General features: G+C 38.8%; 1 protein-coding gene across 5 annotated transcripts in view; it reads right to left on the bottom strand.

Moving 5' to 3' along the window:
• Positions 1 to 46: 46 nt before the first annotated feature.
• Positions 47 to 22795, bottom strand: part of Ppn (proteoglycan-like sulfated glycoprotein papilin) — a 101902-nt gene continuing 79153 nt past the window's right edge. For 2 of the 5 annotated variants that reach the window (XM_083109336.1, XM_083109335.1), the window contains exons 5-39: positions 21032 to 21114; positions 20356 to 20506; positions 20058 to 20181; positions 19765 to 19845; positions 19475 to 19647; positions 19245 to 19380; positions 18472 to 18815; positions 18068 to 18247; positions 17729 to 17902; positions 17403 to 17585; positions 16959 to 17100; positions 16321 to 16436; positions 15584 to 16070; positions 14940 to 15365; positions 14027 to 14632; positions 13617 to 13953; positions 13340 to 13464; positions 13034 to 13252; positions 12230 to 12628; positions 11708 to 12064; positions 11356 to 11532; positions 11024 to 11203; positions 9130 to 9300; positions 8424 to 8639; positions 8172 to 8342; positions 7559 to 7990; positions 7041 to 7253; positions 6716 to 6883; positions 5850 to 6089; positions 5295 to 5614; positions 5015 to 5165; positions 4127 to 4645; positions 3483 to 3638; positions 3216 to 3329; positions 47 to 3126 (exon numbers count right to left, since the gene is read on the bottom strand). In XM_083109336.1, coding sequence (XP_082965462.1) covers positions 2921 to 3126; positions 3216 to 3329; positions 3483 to 3638; positions 4127 to 4645; positions 5015 to 5165; positions 5295 to 5614; positions 5850 to 6089; positions 6716 to 6883; positions 7041 to 7253; positions 7559 to 7990; positions 8172 to 8342; positions 8424 to 8639; positions 9130 to 9300; positions 11024 to 11203; positions 11356 to 11532; positions 11708 to 12064; positions 12230 to 12628; positions 13034 to 13252; positions 13340 to 13464; positions 13617 to 13953; positions 14027 to 14632; positions 14940 to 15365; positions 15584 to 16070; positions 16321 to 16436; positions 16959 to 17100; positions 17403 to 17585; positions 17729 to 17902; positions 18068 to 18247; positions 18472 to 18815; positions 19245 to 19380; positions 19475 to 19647; positions 19765 to 19845; positions 20058 to 20181; positions 20356 to 20506; positions 21032 to 21114 — 8277 coding nt within the window. In that variant the 3' untranslated portion in view covers positions 47 to 2920. The remainder of the gene's footprint in view (positions 3127 to 3215; positions 3330 to 3482; positions 3639 to 4126; positions 4646 to 5014; positions 5166 to 5294; positions 5615 to 5849; positions 6090 to 6715; positions 6884 to 7040; positions 7254 to 7558; positions 7991 to 8171; positions 8343 to 8423; positions 8640 to 9129; positions 9301 to 11023; positions 11204 to 11355; positions 11533 to 11707; positions 12065 to 12229; positions 12629 to 13033; positions 13253 to 13339; positions 13465 to 13616; positions 13954 to 14026; positions 14633 to 14939; positions 15366 to 15583; positions 16071 to 16320; positions 16437 to 16958; positions 17101 to 17402; positions 17586 to 17728; positions 17903 to 18067; positions 18248 to 18471; positions 18816 to 19244; positions 19381 to 19474; positions 19648 to 19764; positions 19846 to 20057; positions 20182 to 20355; positions 20507 to 21031; positions 21115 to 22795) is intronic. The other 3 variants (XM_083109339.1, XM_083109337.1, XM_083109338.1) reach the window with 3 other exon arrangements.

Raw genomic sequence — 22795 nt, 5'->3', positions numbered from 1 at the left:
TTTATGAAGCGCTTGGTTTTTTATCACCGTAAAATAATAATCATGCTGATTGTGTAATCATATATTTAAGGACCTTATATATTATTATTGTCCATACAATAATCGTACAGTGTGGTGATGGTGGGTGTGTGGTATTCTCATATATTTATATATATCTACTTTTATATTTTAAAATTATATATATTATTAATCGTTATATATACCTATATATAAGGTACTTATAGTTACAATTACATCTCCGCTAAAGACTTTATGGTAGCACAGTCGTGACGAGCTATACTTCTATCGATATTATGCATGAGGGATATGAATTGTGATTCTTTCTCTCTCTCTCTTTCTCTTTCTCTTTTTTGGCAAGTTTCTTCTACAAGAAAGTCAGAGCTTTGTGTCGAGACCCGTAGTATCGATCGTGATGAAACATAGTCGATTTATCAGTCAAGGTAGAAGAAAAGAAAGCACTGTGACACGCTTCAATACAAGGAAGACAGCAGATCATTATCGATATAGCCGATGTCGTTTACGCGAGGTAAGTTTCAAGTGCGAGCTTCGCGGTCTCGATTAATCAGCTTCAATCGTAACGTGCTGCGAATCGTACCACAGTGATATCTGCGGACGTCGGTGGTCACTGTACAAGAAATTGCCGTCCTGTTCTGGGATATGTGTCTGAGTTAACGACGCTGCGATGGTGTAAATTAAGGGTGAATATGAATATCTATGCGTAAAATGGCGACGGCCCGATTCGAAGGCTGTGATACTTCAGTCACACGACATAAATAATCGTTTACAGTCGACATACGTGTCTGTAGAACAATTTTCAATCTTCCATTGCGTTCTCGTATTTTGTTCCAAGACGATTTCTCATTCGCAATCAATTCCAGAATTCTCTCTGCGGAAACAGCTAATCAACGTCGATTGCCTATACACTTACTAGATCGTCAATTAATTAAGAGTCACTACTCTACATATGGTACTTGTCGCTATAACGATTTTAACACTTGTTTCTTGATAATGTCTAGAGGAGTGTGGAGGAGAAGAGTACTTAATATTCTCGTCGATAATATCTATTCTTATATCTCACGGTTGAAATCCCGAGTTTTCCGAATTAAATCTATAATCTAATAATTTAGATATATACGAGATGATATACATGCGTCGCGCATTTCGGAAATAAGTATGCGAGTACAATACATATATGACTATTTACACTAACGAGACGTTGTGTATATTCAGCACTCTTTCTCCAATCCTTCCGAAGGTCATCTAATAAGGCACTGCGTTTTACTGAATCGGTACAAGTACGAAATAATCAAGAGAGTTGTCCTAGGCGCGCGACACGTTGATTTCGTCTTATGACTTACATTTACGATATGAGTGTATGTGTATGTGTGTAGTGTGGATATAAATGCGGTTTGGTACCTCTTATCTCTTCTCATTTCCCCTTAATCCTTCTAATCGTCGACTGGTATCTCTACGATCTATCAGATATATTATGAATGACGATGCGTCTAGCGAAATAGAAAATGTAATATATAATTAATAGTTACGATTATAAAATGCCTCGTCAGGAACAAACATTAAATGCAATAGATTTGCGCGTAAAAGGTATAACTGATTGTTGGATACAGTGAAAAATCGACTGTACATACATTTTACGATAAGCGAAAGATATAACGTGATGCACAATTCAAGAATATTGCATATGCATCGAGCACAAAGTTGTGCCGTTCACGCAAATAGAATTATATGCTTGTGTGTTTGTGCATTTGTATTTAAGCACACATTGCGTTTCTCTTTTTTGTAAAATTTTCAAGATTGAACTTGTTCATTATTTTAATTCCGTTAAAGATTACTGTCGATTATCGACGAAAAGTGAAGTTTACGATCCGTTCTTCTCTTTTTCTGAAGAAAGATTGACGTAATTTATTCTGGCGGCGACGCGCGTTATGGCAATATATGTATAATTCGAGTATAAGAAACAAGTAATAACAATATCATAGAATATAAATGGCATATTGAGAATAATAAACTATTTATATTATACAACGTAACGTGCGTAATATGCTTAATACAAGTAGGTACAGATTCCGTTTTTTAGTCACGCAGCACAGTGCATCCAATGACAGAGGAGGACAGAGATCCCGCTTGATTTAGACAATATTCTATGGAGAGAACTTTATTTCACGCATGTATATTCTTTTTCGTTACTTCGTGCATCCGTCATTGACTGACACCATAATGCATGAGAAAAAAATGGCCATGCTATATCGTCATATCGATCGAGACTCTTCAGATCGTGTTTTCGGGCGGGAATTATCGAATCTTTGACAAGCCAGTTTCAAAAGGAGTTTGCGCGATCACGTTACCATAGGAAAAATGTAAATATTTTCTAATTATTTCCCGATTAAAATTTCGAAGATTGCAATTATGATGCATAGACATGTTTAAAGGAAACATCAATCAAAAGTAATATTTCCCATAGACTCGACAACACGATCTACGCGCTTAATCAGCCGACATTGGTTACCTTAGTTATTGCGGGATGTCGTCTGAGAGATATGCGCGACATTTCCATCGGTCTCTTAAGAACAAGTTAATTAATCCGCCTAATATGGCTCCGTCGGACTAGGATTCAGCATCAGATCGTATATACATGGATAGAGAGGCGAGAGATCGCACAAGTCGCATACGTTTAGAGATGGATATCGCATATATATATTATATCTATGTATAAACGCTCTAAGGCTTTGGCAGTGAGTTAACAAGTCGATTATTCGGCACGTCCGATAGGGGCAGGTGGATGCGCGCATGATTCCCCCTTCTCTCCGTTTCCTTCTCTGTCGCGTATCCCGCCGGCCACGATCCAAGATCGATATGTGCTATCACGTGTGAGTCGGAAATACCGAAGAGTCGATTTGGTATCTTAGACGAGCGTTCGAAGAACGGATCTCCTTCTTCTTCTTTTCGAGTTGTCGATATGGGGTCCTCTCGCCGGCAACTGGCCGGCCTCTGTGCACGATCGACAGCAGAACTTGGCGTAATACTTGTGCGTGCAAAACTTGGCCTCCACGATGAGTTCGCAGTTGGCGAAGAACGTGTTGTCCTGGCAATGAGGATGAATGAAGATGCCTGAAAGAGATAAATGGATTAATTAAGTGCGCGTTCAAGAATTTATATTCGCGTAAAAAATACTGATATAAATCAGAATTATCACTCACCAGCTACGCGTATATCAACGCTATCGGAATCCGAAGAGTATTCATTGGTCGCTTCGCATCGATATCGGCCAGAGTCTTCTTGTTTTGCATCGCTGATGATAAGCCGATTGAGTTCTAAAAACAAAAATTTGTAATAAGCATCTGTATTTATTTTTATTGTCATAAAAGTAAAAATATAAAAATGTAAAAATAGTCCAAATGATACAAATCAAATAATTATTTCTTATCACATACTTATTATTTAATCTATTATTATTACATTCTTACCAGAAATCTTGATTCGATTATCTGTTTGAATGAGTTCGTCGTTTTTATACCAGAGGACACGTGGGATTGGATAACCGTCCACGGCACAAGCGATGCTTATGTCACTGCTTTCGGGGAATTGTGATTGTCCTGCCGATGCATTAACTCTGACTGGCACTGCAAGTGGAATTTATTAATATTTATATGATAACTTTTCTCCTTCTGTTATAAATAAAAAATATAAAAATAGATTTAAATGAAAAATTTATAAAGCAAGAGAATGTAAAAAACATTTCCGTATACTTACTATCGGTTTCGCTTATTTCTATAAATAACAAATTAAATTCTTAACTCTTATATTTAAGTTTATACTTAAAACAGCCAATAAGCGAGTTATCATAACAGCCCCAAGCGATAATACAAGATGCAGATGATTAAAGTATTAATATACATGCAGGAGAAAAGAGAATCAAAAAGAATTCGATTGCATCATCATTGTGATCAGTAACAAGAAATAAAATTGCAACGTGGGATTTAACTTGTAACAGATACAATCTTCGCCAATTTTTGAAAAAATCCTTTATGAAAAAAAAACAAATATACTCGACACAATGATGGGTACAATTTATGATAGAAATGTCCATTCAATTATCGTGTGGTCTCACCTTTAAACTTGGCGCCGCCGGGTTCGACGGTGGTAGTTTCAAGAGGGATAACAGCAGGAATATGAGGTGGTTTCGAGGGATAAACAGGAGCATAAGTCTGATATTCGGGGGATTGCGTTCTGGTGGGTCTATAAGGATATTGCGGTTTCTCGGTAGTGGGTTTCTTCGGAGGTTGTACGAGATACTTGATGTACTCCTCGTGCTCAGGTTTAACGTTGTATACGGGTCCAATTGCCTGTAAGGTCGCCGACCACGAGGCTGGTCTACCTATGCCATTGAATGCTTGACAGGTGTAAACACCAAGGTTGCTCAAGGTTACCGAGCGTATTAGAAGGGTATAGTCAGTATCCTGCTCGTAATTCTCCGAAAACAAAGGCAACATGCGGTCACCGCGCCACCAGGTGACAAATGGCCTCGGCCATCCCATCGCGTAACAATGCAGAGCTATCGGCGAGTTCATCGTCACCGTTATGCGAGTGTCGGGCTCTCCGATGATGGCGACCGGGAGCTCGCTCGGTTCTAAAGAGTGCAAGAAGAGGAGCATGCGCGATGCTTAGAGAAAAGTGTTAATTGTATCACATCCCCGGAAAAGTTAATTAATTCTTTTTTATCGGAGTATTAAAAGATATTTCTAAATTTTTTCGCAGCAGTCTTATAATGCGTTTCATAAAGTAAAATCCATAATGTATGTTTATTTTTTAAGATTAATATTAAAAGTGGAAAAAAAGATTTATATTATGTTCGATTCATTTCACATCAACCAATCAGAGACATTCATTAATTGCAAAATTATTACAACCTTACACCATCTACCTGTTAATCCTATTCTACCTAGAGTTATACATTCAGTAAATCGTTCCATGCAAGATAACTCGATTCTCCACGTACCTGTAATTTCTAATTGATACTCCGCTCTTACCGGTGGTCCTAAGCCATTATCAGCAGTACATACATAAGTTCCTCTGTCGTAAGTGTATAAATTAATGATCTGAAGAGATCCGTCGAGCAATATGCGCCGTCTTGTCTCGGAAGGTCCAATCTAAGGAATTATATACTTATGATATTTTAAAGTTAAATAATTGGAAATACAATTGCTCGATTACAATTACGTATTTGTCACGTTTTTTTTTGGAATATAAAATATCGATTAAATTATAAGATGAATTACCAGTGTGGTGTCCTTCCTCCACGTGATAATCGGTCTAGGAGTTCCTAGTGCGACACACTTTAACGTGATGTAACCGCCCTCCTGTGCGCTGACACGAGGTTCATCGGGCTGTTGAATCATTGCGGGTTCACCGCCGTATTGCGGTGGAGTGACGGTGGGTGACGTCGTTGTCAGCGGCTCTTCCGGCGCCGGTTCCAAGCAGGATGTACCGCAGCCACTGTCGCAGCACTTCCACTCTCCAGGACAATCCGCGTCTGTCACGCATTCTTGCTCGCACCGAGTACTATTGGATACTTTTGGACAACGGCCGGGTTTAACGACTGCAAAAATAAAACGATTCCGTTATTGCACAAGATCATAGAAAGAAGAGAGATGATGGTTTAATACCAAACTTATTTATCCTTTTTTCCCGAAAAAAATATAATTTTCAAGAAACTATTTTAGTGCGAGAAAATTTTTTTAGATGTAAAATTAATTTGAGAAAATATTAAATTAAAATTGAAGTTGCTGAATGCAAATATTAAATATATTTTACGTTGTTAATGATATACTCACTCGATTGACAAACGCCCTTGTACTCTGTACCGTCTTGCGTAGCGACTAGCGTAATGGCACATCGAGTACCCTCAGGACAGATCTTCGTCCTGCAAGGATCGACGCAACGGCAGCGTTCGCAATCTTGCGAATCCACGTATTGTTCCTTGCCATAAGGACAACGGACGATATTACATTCTTCCTTGGCTTCCGCACAGCGATCTTTCGTGTCCTTGGAGTCCACGTCTATTTCGTTACTTGCTGTAATTATGTGCGTTGCGGGAAATTAAAAAATTTTATTCTTTTAAGGAAGAATAATTCTAATATAATAAAAGAAAAAAAGCTGTTAGCATATATATATTGCTGCGCAGAATTAATGTATGATAAGGCACGTTAGTGTTTATATCAAGCGAAGAAATTTAAGCAACGTTTAAAATTTATATACTTGTACAGAGAATATTTCGTATATTTCTTTGCTTTTATAATCATCGAGTATCAACCACATAAAAAATATTAAAAAATTATTAGGAAATATTTGGGAATTATTAGGAATTATTCAGAATTATTGGGAATTATTAGGAATTATTGCTGCCGAGCGAACAGAATAACAACTCGCGGTCGTTGACCTGTTTTAAGCCCTTCCAAGATACTTGCCATAAAACGTGCGTTTCAAGGTAAACAAGCGTTCTTTCTCTAACATCCTTTTATGAATCTAGACGTAACAATATATAAAAGTATATAATATAAAAGTATATAAAAATGGAAGTTGTATATACAAAAGAAATGATTGTTGCATACTGCTGTACAAAGCTGAAAGATGAAGTTTATGTAAAAAAACACGAGAAAAATAAGAGAAACTTGTTAACAATGTCATATCCTGGACTTACTCCTAAGACAACTATTAATGCATGATTCAAAAGTCTTGAATCTGTTTCGATTGCCGCCGCATCCGGTATAAATGAATGCCAAACATGTTTGGCGTTCCTCGTCGAAGTAGAATCGCTTGGCAGAACCAGACGTGCAAGATCCGCTATCGACCGGTTCTTTACAGATCGCTGTATCATTATTACGAATATTGTCATTCCAAGTTTACCTGACCTCGTTAGAGGCGATCGCGATAGACAAAAGTAGCACGATTTTTATAAATTAATAATTCAAAGAAAGATCATTGTTCAAGACGATAGAAATAAATAATAAACTAATTGTACGTACACAAATTCGAAACGCTAGTGTCGTTCCCGGGAGGTACAGGCTCCTCGTGATGTATGCAGATAGACTCGCATTCGGAGATAGTGCTGAATCTATTCGCGTTGCCATCGCATCCGCCGTAATTGAATTCACGGCAGGCACGTAAACCCGGTTCGTAGTAATATTTGCGGAAAGCGCCTCTGCACGGGCCAGAATCCATGGGGAGATTGCACATGTCTGAGACAATTATAATTCAATTCTAATTATATACTAATCTAAACAATCATTTTTTAGTTTGTTTAAAAATTAAAAAAAAAGATAATTACGTGTGCTGTGCAAATATTCTGCTTAGAATCTTTAAAATTAGATTATATTTGAATAATTTATATATTACTAATTTTAATGTTTATAATTAAAAGAAAAATTCCATTATGCACATCAAGAAGATTAATGAAGTATAGTCTAATTATAAATTATGTAATTTTTTACAAATTACAAAAAGATATTCTTATATGTAACTTTTTGCCCAAATATTTTTTTACCTTGTCCGTGGAACTTGCCGCAGAGTCGCTCGCACTGTTCCTCGGTCTGGAATTTGTTAGCATTACCACCGCAGCCGCTGTAAATGAACGCCTGACACATTTGATGTTGCGCATCGTAATAATACGCGGTGATGGTCTCGTGTACTCCGGTGACAGAGTCGTCGCAATCGCCAGAATCGACCGGTGCCAAGCAGATCGGGCTCTTTGGTTCTTCGATCGGCGATACTGTCGTGACTTGAGTAACTTCCGGTAACGTAACTGGCGGCTGTCGCCTGCACTGCCTCTCGCAGGATTCCCTATCCTGGAAGCGATTCTTATTGCCTTGACAACCGCTGTATTCGAACTCGTAGCAAGAATCGCTACGTTGGTCGTAGTAGAATTGCTTCACGAAGCCGTTGCAGGGACCGACCACTTTCGGCAGCGTGCAAGGATCTGAAATTTTCCCGATATTTTTTTTAGATTATTCCACAAAAGATTCCGAGTTTGACTATTTCTGTCGCATAAAATAAATAAAAAATAAAATAATAAGAATTAATATATTTTGTATATACTCGAATAGATATTGTCGAGATTATAACTACAATTTCATTCACTGTTTTCTAAATCTCTGTACCTTGAAGCTCTGCGCAGCGATACTCGCATTCCTCGCGAGTGTTGAAGTTGTTCCGGTTGCTCTGACAGCCACCGTACCGGAATTGTTTGCAGACGCCGTCACGACTGTCGTAGAACCACTTGACCTGATTCTCGGAGCATGGGCCGTGTTCGTCGTGCAAGAAACAGAATTCTGCGACATTTCGTTTATATCAGCACAGTAGCAGTATACCTTACAGCGCGGCTGTATTTCCGAGATCGTCGGAAACGTTACCTGTTTGAAACTCGATTTGCTCCGGCGGGATTGGCGTAGTGACGGCCGTCTCGCACCTATTGACGCAATCCTGCTCGCTCACGAAGTTATTCTCATTCCCGCCGCAGCCTCCGTAATAGAATTGTCGGCAGTGCTGCTCGTAGGAGTCGTAGTACCATCGTTGAGTGTAATTGTGACATTCACCCAGGAGAGCAGGCAGGAGACAAATGTCTTGTTCTGCGTTCGTGAATTTAGAAATTGTATTTGTCGATACGCTACTTTTTTTTTAAATAAGCTTTGTCAATCAATTGCGATTATAAAAGTAAAAGATATAACGATAAGATTGAAGAGAAACTTTTCAGTCTGTTTTTTTATGCCTCGAAATAACAAATTAATACAGTAATAATTTTATAAGGAATTCTGATAAATTATTATCGTAGAATCAATTTGAAAGATTAGCTCAAATATTTATAAAATTGTCTTTTATATTGAAAAAATATCGTGTAATTGTATAAATGTATGTGATATGCTATTAAAATGTGCATAACTAGATGTAAAGTTTTTCAACTACAGTTTCTCATGCATCGTGCAGTTTCATAGAAAAAACAATTTGTGTTAGGGATAGAAAATAATAAAAAAATTCTCGAAGAAAAATAGCGCTTTCAAGACTAAGAGAATTTAAAGTAGAGAAAGACGTTATAGGAAAGACGCAAGAGGAAAATCTTACCGATCTTGGGCGGACAATCAGTCTCGCATACGTCTCTAGATTCAAAGTTATTTTTATTGCCACCACAGCCGGTGTAATAGAATGGCATGCAACGATTCTCCGATTGATCAAAGTACCATCGAGATTGTTTCTCCGTGCATGTACCCTCCGTCCGCGGCAACGTGCAAAGATCTATTAATCGCATTAATTATTATGTCATGCAAAGTTAGAGCAAACGTTAATCAAATCTGTCCTAGCTACTTCATTATAGTTATATATGTCGCTAATAGAATTTGAAACTTCTACTATTAGTCATCAACCATAGAGCATGTAATAGCAGCTGAAAATACGCATTCGCTCAAAATAAAACCATTTATAAAAATATTTGACAGTTTTCACATTCCATCACCAGCATGTATATTATAGAGTTACTTGAGTTATAAAATAAAGAACTATAATGTTTAAATGAGCCCATAGATGTGTTATAATGTTTAGTAATAACCATAATAGAATCTCTGAATTTTGAATTGTTTTGTGTAAAAATGATTATATAAGTTAAATTGCGTAGAATGTAATATATTATATTATTAAATTTCTAACAGACTTAAATCTAATTCAGAAGATTACACAAAATAAAACTTTTGCAAATAAATATGAGACATATTGCAAAAAAATTAAAGACTCGCCGTACTGATTATATTTCTCAAATTTTTCAGTTCCAAAGATTTTTAAAAAATTGTGCGACAGGATTATATGAGAGGGAAAATGCGTTTAACATAATAGTTAATATTGTGTGGAAGCTAAAGCACGATTGTGAATCGTGATCATTGGTGCTGAAACTGCTCCAGTATTGCATCGTGGATGTGCCTTCTTTGATCACCGTCACCTAAGTGCTATGGTGTGCTATAAAAAAAAACGAGGGCGCTTTCTCGAAATCGAGTCAAACGGTGCCGAGTCCTCTCTGTTCTGCGTGTGAATGTTATCACGAAGCAACTTTAAGCTCTCTCCTTATTATTGTCAGTACCTTCTGAAGGGCAACGCTGCTGGCAGGCAGCAAGAGTACGGAATTTATTGGCGTTGCCTTTACAACCGCCGTAAACAAATTGGCTACAAGTACCGCGCTCGGCATCGTAATACCAGCGCAATGCCGAGCCCGGACAGGGTCCGGGGTCTCTCTTCAAGGCGCACACGTCAGACAGTTTTACTGCAAAAGTTCGTCCATCACTGTGCGGTCGACTCGATCCTCGTAACTGACGTTTAGAACTAATATCGGTGGCAAAGGAGTTCCGAATTACTTGAACACGCTTGGTGCCAATCATTCTCAATAAAACTATGCTGTCATTTATGCGTAGAGTAACCAGATGAACTTAATTTAATCAAGACTGTAAATATATTATTAAAAATTCTAGATGTGTCATTAAATCTCTCATTAAATCTCTCTTCTCAAAAATTTTTTGTCCCATAAAATATTACTAATTCTTTAATTTTAATAAATTTATATTTAATATTTAGATATATAAAAAAATAAATGTTTCAGAATGCATTACGTTATCAATTAAATATATACTATTGATTATATCTGAATATTGTTAGATGGAATTTATTATGATTAATTATCTTTATCAGAAGTATTCAAAAAATAAATATTACTAATAGTATTTCGCATAAATACTGTTATCGAATTCGATTTATCCCCAAACTTGTAATTAATTTTTCAGAGAAATTATTGCATAATTTTGCGGTTAACAAAGATTTATAATAACGAGAACCGATCGAGCAATCCACTTTAAATCACACTTTACAACAATGTCATGCAGATAAATAAATAAATAAATAAATTACAGATAAATTAATAACTTACATATACACAAAATTAAATTTTAACGTACGGAAAAAGAAATGAAACGAAACATACCTTTCCTTCGACCTGGCGTTAAACATTGCTGATGACACGCGATTTCTGTCGGGAAATTATTGTTGTTTGCTTTGCAACCACCATATATGAATTGTTCGCAAGTCTGCGATTCTTGATTGTAGTACCATTTTGTAAAGTTGCCTGCGCAAGGACCTGTTTCTTTCGGTTGATCGCAAGCATCTTTATGAAACATAAACGACAAACTTAATTAATTAACTTTTGCAAATCTTAAAATGCATATAGAGTCGAGAAAAATTTTAAATACATATTTATAGGCAAAATAATTTAAAAATATGGACAACTTTTATCGTGTTATGGATACAGCTGCTTACCAACATCGTCCGGCGTAACGCAAAGTTCTTCGCATTCCTCCCTAGTTTTGAACTTATTAGCATTACCGAGGCAACCACCGTAAATGAATTGACCGCATTGTTTCCTGCCGGCATCGTAATACCACGTCGGATGATAACCTTCGCAAGGACCAGCGATCTTCGGTAAGAAACAAGCAGCTGCAAAATAAGTGAAAAGTTCGTTATTTCGACATTTCGGAATATTTCGATATAATTGATTCGTTTTATATCAATTTATAAAAAAAGAAAATACAATAATTCTATTTTTATATCGCAAGAAAATAATATACATGTAATTTATTATCGCTATAAAGAATCGTCTTTGAATAGCTACCTTTTCCTTTCGGTTGAACGCAAACCTCTTTGCACTCTTCCTGCGTTTTGAATCGATTCTCGTTACCCTCGCAGCCTCCGTACCAGAATCTCGAGCAACCACCGTAATCGGTGTCGTAGAACCACTTGACCGTGAAATCTCGGCAGGAGCCTCTGTCCTTCTTCAGACCGCACGCAGCACCGGGCATCGATGGTACCGTGAGACAACCTTCGAAGTTCTCTCCTTGAGCTTCCTCGACTCCATCCGGACAGCATCCGTATTGCGAAGCGTCACAGGTACACCCGGCAAAGTTCGGGCCCGTCGCCGGAGTCCGACCGTCCGAGCAGCACTTGTATTTCGTATTCTCGCATCCGCAGCCTGTGAACATCGCCAAACACATTGCGTATATTTATTTGCATAGCGATTGTAAAATTTTATAGAGATTTTTCAACAATTAGCTAGCAAGTTGAACTATAAAATTTTCCTCAATTTATATTAAATCTCTTATTCTTTTGATAAAGTAGATCAATCGTAAGTAGTTACCTTGGCCATGGGAACCCCTGGCGATAGTAATGCCATCGGAACAGCATCCGAACTGATAAGTGTAACACGGGCATCCCTCGAAATTCGGTCCGCTGGCAGGGGTGAACCGATTCGGGCAGCAACCGTGAGGCGTGTATTGACAGCCGCAGCCCTCGTTGCTCGGTCCACGCGCCGCCGTCGAATTATCCGGACAACAGCCGAATCTCGTGTATTGGCAGCCGCAGCCGTAGAAGTTTGGTCCACGTGCCGGCAGAATGTTATCCGGACAGCATTTGTACGGGGTCGATAAGCAGCATCCCTCGTTGTTTGGTCCGTGCGCCGATGTTACCCCATCCTCGCAGCATCCGTAAGCGCTATCGTGGCAAGGCATCCGACAGCCATAGTTATCCGGCCCGAGAGCTGGGAATCGCGAACGTGAAAGTGAAACACATGCATCTAATGTGTTCAGAATTGCTCGTCTATCTGTCCTCATTTTCTCCGATTATCGATTTGTTCAATTAATGATAAGTTTAATGAGATTAATAATAAATTATTTATAGGAAAGAATATTATAAAGAAAATATATAACACTTTATTTTACAATTATAATATTTCAAAATATTATTTCGTAATTTCATTCATTTTGTAATAAAGTATTTTATATTATTTCATAATATAAAGTTAATATTTTTCAAATATTAAGAATCAAAAATTACAAGTGTCTTTTCTCGAATAGCCCATTTTACGAATAAATAACTGTTTTGAGAAATGATATCTCTCAAGAAAAATTTAACGTATCATTTATTGCGCGATGAAATCTCATACCTGCGGAAACTCCGTCAGGACAGCATCCGAAATAGGACGCGCTGCAATTTTCAGTATTAATGACGCCGCATCCCGCAAAGTTCGTGCCATTGGCAATGGTAATGCCATCAGGACAGCAGCCGTAGGTGCTATTTGCACAATCTTCGCGCGAGATAGGTTGCGTTGTTGTCTCGTACATCTCCGTTTGGGGTGTTTCGGAAGTGGTTTCCTCCTCGCAATCTAGTCACAACACATGTTAAATTAAACCATTCGAAAATGTATATAATGAATATATATAAATCTAGTCTAACAAGACAAGACAAATACCTTCGCCATCAGGACCAGAAGCAGCTTTGATATTATCCGGACAGCAACCGAACTCGGTAGAGTTACAACATCCCAGATAGTCCTTTCCATCAGCTGCAGTCTCGTTATCCGGACAACATCCGAATCTATAAATTCACAAGAGATTTATGGAATTCACGCGTGTTTAGAGTAGCTGATAAGATTTTGTATAAATATTATTGTTAAATTATGAAAGTTAAAATTTAACAGAAATGCGTTCTTGTTACTTGAAGAATTCACGTGAAGTACGGAAACTAACTCTGTTTCTGCACATGGTTTCTTGCATCCTTCATAATCGTTGCCTTGCGCCATGGTAACGCCATCCGGGCAGCAACCGAAGAGAGATTCGTTACAACGAGAATCGGGACAACCCGCATTCTTTGGACCAGTGGCTGGCGACACGCCATCAGGGCAGCAACCGAATCGCGTATCATTGCACGTCTGCGGTGTCGGGCAACCTTGACCGAACGGTCCACTAGCAACGGTGAAACCGTCGTAGCAACATCCAAACGGCGTCTTTTTACAGCTCTTTCTCGGTTTGCATTGCCTCTTGTGTGCAGTTGTTTCTGGGAAGCCGGTTGTCCATATCTCCGTGACTGAAAATTAAATTGGTTGTTAATAGAGTGAAACTTGATGGATTCGTTTGATCATTTCAAATCGTTTGTTTACCATGAGTCTTCTCGGTAAGATCGGTTTCTCCGCTGATCGTGGAGGACGTAACTTCCGTCGCGGTGGTTTCACCAGACACCGTTGTCTCTTCGAGAGTCGACAACGTCGTAGCCAATGATTCGGTCGTTTCGCCCGATAAAGTTGTCTCTCCCGATTCCGTCGTTGCACCTGATTCGGTGGTTTCCGTAATTTCGGACTCCGTAGTCGCACCTGACTCGGTAGTCGCGCTTAACGTACTGATCGTAACTTCGCTAGATTCGGTCGTCGCTCCGGATTCCGTTGTCTCGCTTAATTCCGTTGTCCCAGTTAATTCCGTTGTGCTGACACTGGCCTCAGTTGTCTCGCCTGATTCCGTGGTTTGTCCCGATTCGGTTGTCTCGATTGTCTCGCTGCCGGTAGTTGCAGTCTCGTCAGACGAGGTCGTCCCGGAAACAGTACTTTCTTCCGTACTGCTAGTTGTTGTAGTGAGATAGGTTCCTTCAGTGCTACTCGATTCGGTTGTTACGGCATCGGTACTTTGTTCCTCTGAACCAAAATCGTACTCGCCTTGCACCTTTAACTCGGTCGTCAGCTCAGAGACCATTGTTGACGTCTCAGTCGCTGCCTCTGTGGGATATTATTACATTTGCACTTGCACTTTTGCCTCGTTATGATAGTTAAAGTCATTTAATTTTACGCTAATTTTATATTAACAAATATAAGCGTTCGTGCATTTATATGTAATATAATATAAACGCAGCTAAAAAAATTTAATTATATTTAAATTATATTTAATAAAAATTTAATTATATTTAAGTTATATTTAAAATCTAAAATTCAGATTTGAATAACAACAATAATAACAAAGCGCAAAATTATAATACATTTATAGCTCTAAGATATTAAATCAAAATTGTTACAATTTAATGCTTACCGGATGTAATGCTGGATTCAGTGGTCTCGTCGCTTCCGGTTGTTTCTGTTTTTTCCGTAACTGTGGTTTCCGTTTCTGAAGAGGATGTAGTTGGTGGAGATTCCGTGGATTCGGTCGTGTCTGTAGATTCTGTTGAATCAGTAGTTTGCGTCTCCGTCGAATCGGTCGTCGCCGTATCAGTGGTGTCTGTTATTTTCGTTTCAGTAGATTCTGTCGATTCGGTAATGGATGAAATTGTGGTTTCCGCTGAACCGGTAGTAAGATCGGTCGTGATGTCGCTGGATCCAGTCGATTCGGTCGTGATATCGCTGGATCCAATCGATTCGGTCGTGATATCGCTGGATCCAGTCGTCATATCACTGGATTCGATCGTTGTCGATCCTTCTGAACTTTCACTAGCGGTAGATTCGGCAGTCTCACTGGAGACTAATGAAAGAATTCATTGATTGTAATTTTTAAATCAATATCTAAGATCATTAAATCAATAAAAAAAGTTTTTTTATCGATGATATATATTTAATGTATGCAGATGCTATTAAAACATCGATAATAAACCTTCGCATGTTATAATATATTTGACAGATATATTTAACAGATGAATTATATTATAAATGAATATATTATAATGAATATATTTAACTTACTGTCGGATTCCGAAGTCACAGCTGATGTTGATGCCTGAGTTTCTTCCACCGTAGTTTCCTCCGTGACCGCGCTTGTAGATGCGCTCGCGCCAGATCCTTCCTCGGGGCTTGTGCCGGATCCTTCCTCGATTGTAGTGCCGGAACCTTCGAACGTCACGTCGGTACCTTCGGTGATGTCCGATGATTCGGTTACCTCTGTCCCGAATTCCGTTGTACCGGTTCCAGCTTCTATCGTGGTTTCGTTCACCGGACTTTCGCTCTCCTCGATAGCCGTGGAATCGGTATTGAAGCCTGTGCTGTGGGTGAAGATTTTTGAAGTATCGAACATAGTGAATTCGTCATCGCCGCTACCTTCGCCGCTACCCAGCTCGGAAGGCGATATGTCGCCTCTCGTCGAATCGCTAAACATGATGTCGTAAATGTCACTTCCGGTAAACGGCGAGCTCAAAGATTCCGTCTGCTCGATCAGCTTGCCCATTTTCGCCTCCTGCAACACGAAAAGCCGCTTCACAATTCTGCAATCCTTTCGATTTCGTGTCAATCCATCCTCGGTGAGATGCGAAATCGGAAGGAGAATTGCATTATCGGATCGTTTCGCGCGTAAAGGAGAGTCGATTTGATTCGAGTCCAGGACGACTCTTTTCAAAAGGAAGGTGGAACAATAAGAAACGAAGTTACGAAGTAACTCAGTCGCGCCTGATATTCGATTAGGTGCGACACGACCCAGTTTTACTTACCCCCACAGGAAGACTGAATTCAACAGCATCTTCCTCCTTCTCCTCCTCTTCCTCTTCCTCGCATTCTTCTTCATCCGAGTCCGTTATTTTCTCATCTATGTCGGCCGGTGTCACGCCTAAAGATATATGCGTCCAAAAAAAATACAACAAAATTATATAAATTGTAATTTGATAAATTCGAGCTTTAAAAGTATAAAAACATTTTTTTAATGCCAAAGAATTCTACGTGTGCGCTATTTTTCATTATTAACTAGTTTCAATAGCGCTAGAAGCGTAATTTTCCTCGCTAGGAGGGGCCAGATGATGTTATATTCACGCTGAGTAGTTCGATGCCCTTTGAAATATAGTAAGACATTTGAGTTTAATACCGCGTACCTCGTTATTTTCACGCCCGCTGTACTAAGTATGTTTCATATTTTATGCTCGCGATCTATAACGAAGGTTGACATCATCAACCAACGTAAATTATATATTCTGCGTGATAACGAAGCAGATATTAATGACTGTATTTTACTTTGTCGATAATTATTTTTCATTTATATAAATTATTTTTGTTTATATAAATTACTTTTTTTGCACACGTTCTTTTCAAACTTAGAATACTTTCAAATATGATCATTAAATTGTTAAAAATTTACCTTCCTCGCAAGGTTGATCATTGCATTTTTCGGTAGAGAACATGATGGAGTCGGCGTCACACTGGCTTATAGGTGCCGTTTTGTTATCTCTCATGCAAATCACTTTACGGATCATGTCGCCGCCGCCACATGGCTTTGAGCACTGCAACATATTGCGACGTGATTGACGATATCGTTGATTGCACTTAGAGAAGATTACGTTAACAAGTCTAACAAACCGATTATAGATGAGTTATATGTAAACTAAATTTCAAACTTCATAGAAAGCGTAAAGGCTAGTGAGAGCGATCAAGATACAAGAAAGTGACGTACGTAACATTAAGCGAAGTAAAATCAATCACGGTAAATCAATTTACCATGTCAGAAGAAAGTCAGGTTATATTTATATATGCAAAATATAATTTATACATGCAAAATATATTAGTTAAACATAATAAAACAAACCTTGCTCCAAGGTCCTGCAAACCATTCTCCCTTGCATGGTTCCTTGGCAGTGCAATTCTTGGTGTCTTCGAACTTCTCTTCGGGATCACAGTTCTCGTCCGGAACTTTTTTCACTTCATCTTCGCTGAAAATGCCGCAGAATACTTTGCGCGTCTGAACGCCGGCTCCGCATTCTGCCGAGCACTGCGAAATTGTTAACAGCAATTATTCGATTAATTAAAATTCAAAGCATTTAATTAAAGGAATTCAAGTAACGTTATTTTCAATTAATTTAGAAATGGGAATATATATCAGAAACAATAATAAAAATATTCTTTTGCATTTACTTTGCTCCACAACGAGGTGAACCATTGGAAATCGCAGTTCTTGGCTTTTTCGCATTCTCTTTCCAGTTCTGGCTTCTTGTCCGCGTCACACAAATCATCTAAATAAACCATGCCGTCCTGGGTAGCGCAATGGGCGGTTCTAGTCTCTTTGGTAAGATCGCATATCTCCTCGCACTATCAACAAGAGATTCTCATATTATATGTATATCTATTCATTCAACAAAATTGATTTTATTTAAATATAGATATTTAGATATATTTAGATATATTTTATTTAGATATTTTTAAATATTTTTTAATTTTTTATGCAGAAAGTTTTTATCATGTTTTTGAACTCACTCCGCTCCATTCCGAGGTGACCCAATCGAGACCGGCGCAAGGTCTCAGATCGCAAGCTTTCTCACGTTCAGGTGCCTCCGTTTCGCACGCCTCATCTTCCAGTACTTGAATCTTGCCGTCGACCTTTCTGTAGCACGTAACTATTCTGGTTTGTTTACCGGGCCCGCATATATGATCGCACTAGAAGAAACAGTCTCATTTTGTGTTTTACAAAATTAAAAATATAATATATAATAAAGTGTAACATGTATACACTTTTAAAGACACTATACATAAAAATTAATTGCAATATTTTGTATGAAAGAGACACGAGTCAATTAGAGCTAAATAGCACGTAAATGTGAGAGAAGGAGGCGGTAACCGTAATTTAATGTGTCAGTGTGGGTGGTAACACGATAACTCACAGGTTTCCAGGGTCCCTCGTGCCACTGCGGACAATCCACGTCCCTGTTGCATTCCTGCGTGATGGGACCTTTCGGCCCCACCTTTTCCAGACATTGGGAATCATCCACCACAGAGGCTATTCCACCCGAGATAACTTGCTCGCATTTGATCTCTCGCGTCTGCTCGCCCCCTTCGCCGCAATGTTTCGTGCACGGAGACCACGGGCCCTCCACCCACATGGGCGGACAGGGTTCCTCGCTGCAACCTTGCGTGTCGGATGGTTCCAGTCCAGGATCGCACAGACTCTCATCCACCGGTTGACTATCGCGTCTTCGCACGCAGGCCACCCGTCTTGATTGGTAACCTTAAAAGATAAATAAGGCGTAAAGAGAATAAATCTTTTCTCGTGACATTCAAGTGCGATTGTTATTTCGAGAGAGATAGGTGAAGGAGTGAGGGAGATGAATTGTTATAAATTATGGATGATCCATCTCAATTTAATGGTGATTACTACAATTAAAATTGATTAGTAATTATCACGAAATTGTTTCATATATGTAAATATTTTAAAATTGTATCTACACTAAAATTAAAGTAAACGTGATTCACTGGCAAACTCCTAAAATGTTTTTTTACATCATCAATATTAATATTATATATATTAAATCTACATTTAATTAAATTCCTAAATATTTGCATGCAACAAGTACAGCACGTTGCAACGTTGGTAAGAAAATATAATAAACTTGAAAATTTATAGTTTAATCGCACTGAAGCGACAATCTTATAATACCTCCGCCGCAACTGACGCTGCAACTGGAGAATTGATCGGTTACCCAGGTGTAGCTGTCCGGATCCGTGCGCGTCGAGAATTTCTTCGGTATGCTGTACTCGTAATGCACACCTACGTTGCGATCTTGGTACAGCAGCTGCGAAGGAAATTAAACTCTTCGGTTAAACGTACCCTTTATAAGATTTGAACGTTTCATCGACAAACGAAAAAAGATCGATGTGTGTACCGACCACGACGTAAATCGGTTCATTCGTCGGTCCCAAGGCCGTGATGGTGTCGGGCGCAGCAAATCCTTGAGGATCTCTGGCGTAATGGAAGATCGTGCCCGAGAAGCGTAAGCTGCGAGGAAAATCTATCCTCCAGTTTCCGTTTAGGTAGTAGTGTCCCGTTGTGTTGCGTATGGCTGATCAACAAGTTTTAAGATTATTTAGAATAAGCGGCTATTAAACGATTACCGATGCTAAGGTCAAGATATTTTACATGATTATTTCTTACGTTTTATTTATTCCGTCCCACTTACCAAGATAATTATTCGATGGCTGTATTTCCCTTATAACAATGTTCGTCGCACCCTCGGGGATGAGCAGAATATCGATGTAGCCTGAAAGAGATGCGCGGTAATTCTCTATTATTATACTGCAGAGGTACAATAGAATCATAAATACTTATACCAGAGTAGCGCTAAAATTAAGGTGTTCCCTGAATAAAATAGATATCGATTACACAGAAATAATCTCGAAAGTTGTTCGCTGGAAGATGACCATGGATCAAATTTATTCGCGTAATAATTATTAATCAATGAAAATAACTCACCCACTTGGAGATCATCTGTGTCGAATAAACCGGTAACGGTATTGCAATCTGAGCCATCGCCGCCGCATTCTCTGCACGCGTCTTCCTTGGCATCGCTGCCCAGCATCATATCGCATCCGACGTGCTGACGTGCCAAAAAAGATTTATCGTGAAATTTAAACATAACATATCCATTCTGTTCGCTTTCTCATCTTGTTTAACACAAAAATCCACCAAAAATATTTAAATTATTATTAAAATCATTACGTAGAATTACGATCACATGATTTCGAATATGATGCTCCGACTCACAACTCACCATACATTTGCCCTTGACGCAAACGTCATTCTTTTCGGATTCGCATGGAGTGCCGTCGATCACGGCGACTTTGTGCCTGTAGAAAAATCGCTCGCCACGCGGCATGCAATTCAGTTCGCACTTATTGGGACTTCCGGTGTACGGAATCCAACTGCGGAAAATAAAAAATATTGCCTAATTGAAAAGTCAATGATAATCGACGCCCAGTGATCATCAGTAATTGTTAATTTAGAATTTTCTTTTATGTTTTGTCATTCGATTTTATTTTATTTAAAATGAATGATAATGTGACAAAAATATACATAATTACGGCAAATGAAAGAGTCATCGTTCCACGTGTCAAATATAAATTATGGCATTTGTATGATTGTCAATATTCGTAGCTTGTTTTTTTGGAGAGAATCTCTCGAGTTCCTTTCGACTGCGATTGAAGGAAGAAAAATGCCATAAATATGATGTCTCTCCCATTAAAGGGCAATTCAAGTGACCGTGGATTATAGACCGAAGGGACGATCATTAAATGATCAAAGGCTACAAAGAATTCCATCATCGCCCCACCACGTGGCACCGTCGTAAATCATAACATCTTGACGCAGCGATAATCTTGTTTCACAATTTCGATAGAACTTCCAATCGAGTGGGCATTGATAATCACGATGTCGATTATGATACTCACTCGTAATACGTTCCCTCGAAGGGCACATTGTTGAACTCTGCGCACTGCTCCGCTCGAAAATCCGTCGCCTCGCCAGGGCAGTCCTGAAAAAAACGAAATTGCGAATTTTCTAATTTTGCAACACGCACACGAGATTCGAGTCGTCCTTAATAAATGTCTGTAGATCAAATAACAAATAAAAAAATTCCAAAATGCGCGTGCCGATCCCGACTTAATTTTCAAAAAGGCAAATCGATTTACAGAGAATCCGTAACTTTCTTTGAGAATAGCACGCTAGTAATAAAATCCGAGCAACAGCACACAAAATTCGTTACAACGCGGAATTTTACGATCTCTTGCATTGAGTCTATCGACAAATTCTTGTTGCGTTTGTACAGTGAATATACAACGATTCGAATAGGATGAATAAAAGTCACATTTTTGTAAGAAATAACGTCAGCTATTGTCGGTTATCACAATTGACGAAAATTAAACATGGAATAAATGTAATAACTATTGTCCTGAAAATTTAATGTAAAATAAAAAACGCAGCGACGAGCGGTCGAAAAATTTAAAGCCGTCGCAAAAGTGAGTCATGCACACTTTTTTTCGTTGCATTTGACTGCGCTTTTTCGTTCTCGTTTTGCTGACTTCAAACTCGAAATAAATCCCTGTGGTGGATGACAAGCTTTCGTTTGAAAAGATACACGCGTCTGAATGTCACTGAGAAAAATGTCTCGTCACAGCGTGAAATGGAACCGCAAAAAAAGTATTGCTCACACATAAAAATCCAATATCAAAGGATGTACGAATCGGTATAACTTTCTAGCCAACTTCTGTCATTAATCTAATCTGCCTCATCAATAGTAATCTCGCTTTCTCGAAATTCTCGCGAATTATACACAAATAAAAAATTTGAGAAATTAAGAACTTCTCAAATATATGACATCATTACATTTAAAAATGTAATTGTATATATATAAAATTTTCATAATCATAATTTCGACGTTTATAGAAGATTTGAATTATTCTTGATTGAAATATTCACGTCGAATATAAGGTGATCTTACTTAGCTTTTTGGCAAATTGAATGCTATTATGATGGCATATTAGATCCAGAAAATTCACTCTCGTTTTGGGTGAAATCAACGAGCGCGTGCTGTCGTACTATTTTCGTGAACAAGTTTGCAAAAACGAGATGGTCTACAGATGGGCGCTCCGCGGAGGGTAGACCCGCGGGGCAGGTAATGTCGATAAATCGAGTGGAACCCAAGCAAAAACGAAGAAAAGATACCCCAGCGAGACCGGTACCACGCACGAGGATACGGTGTAGAATTTATGGCGGGAGATTTCTTGCGGACGGTATGAAACGCTCCGGAACAAGGGTGACAGGGCAACACGGTAGTCGGAATAGGTAGGTAGGAAGAGAGCGACGGGCTACGTTCAGGAAAAAGCTCCAGGCTCGGGCTCAGGCGACCCGAAAATGATGTCATAGATGACGAATGTTGCCGATCTCGCAGCGAGCCGTAAAATTTATAAGGGATTACTTAGGAGTCGCAGCCGAGCGATTGACCTTAGATGATCCCCGCACGGTTCGTTTTCGTGTGTTCGGGATTATTTAAATCTATCGCTCTTAAGAAAGCGTCCTCTCTCTCTCTCGGGAATGGTGGATTATGTTCCGACGTATTTCTTGGCCTTTCACGGCGTCGCATCATTGACAACGTTCTTTATGAAGAATAATCTTTCTCTCTTTCTCTTTCTTTCTCTTATGGAAACCAGAAATAT

Source organism: Camponotus vicinus, unplaced genomic scaffold (genome assembly GCF_025532165.1).
Source record: "Camponotus vicinus isolate PSW18456_S1 unplaced genomic scaffold, iyCamVici1.0 SCAF_9, whole genome shotgun sequence".
In the NCBI taxonomy this organism is placed as follows: Eukaryota; Metazoa; Arthropoda; class Insecta; order Hymenoptera; family Formicidae; genus Camponotus; species Camponotus vicinus.
This window is presented reverse-complemented; position numbering and strand designations above follow the sequence as displayed.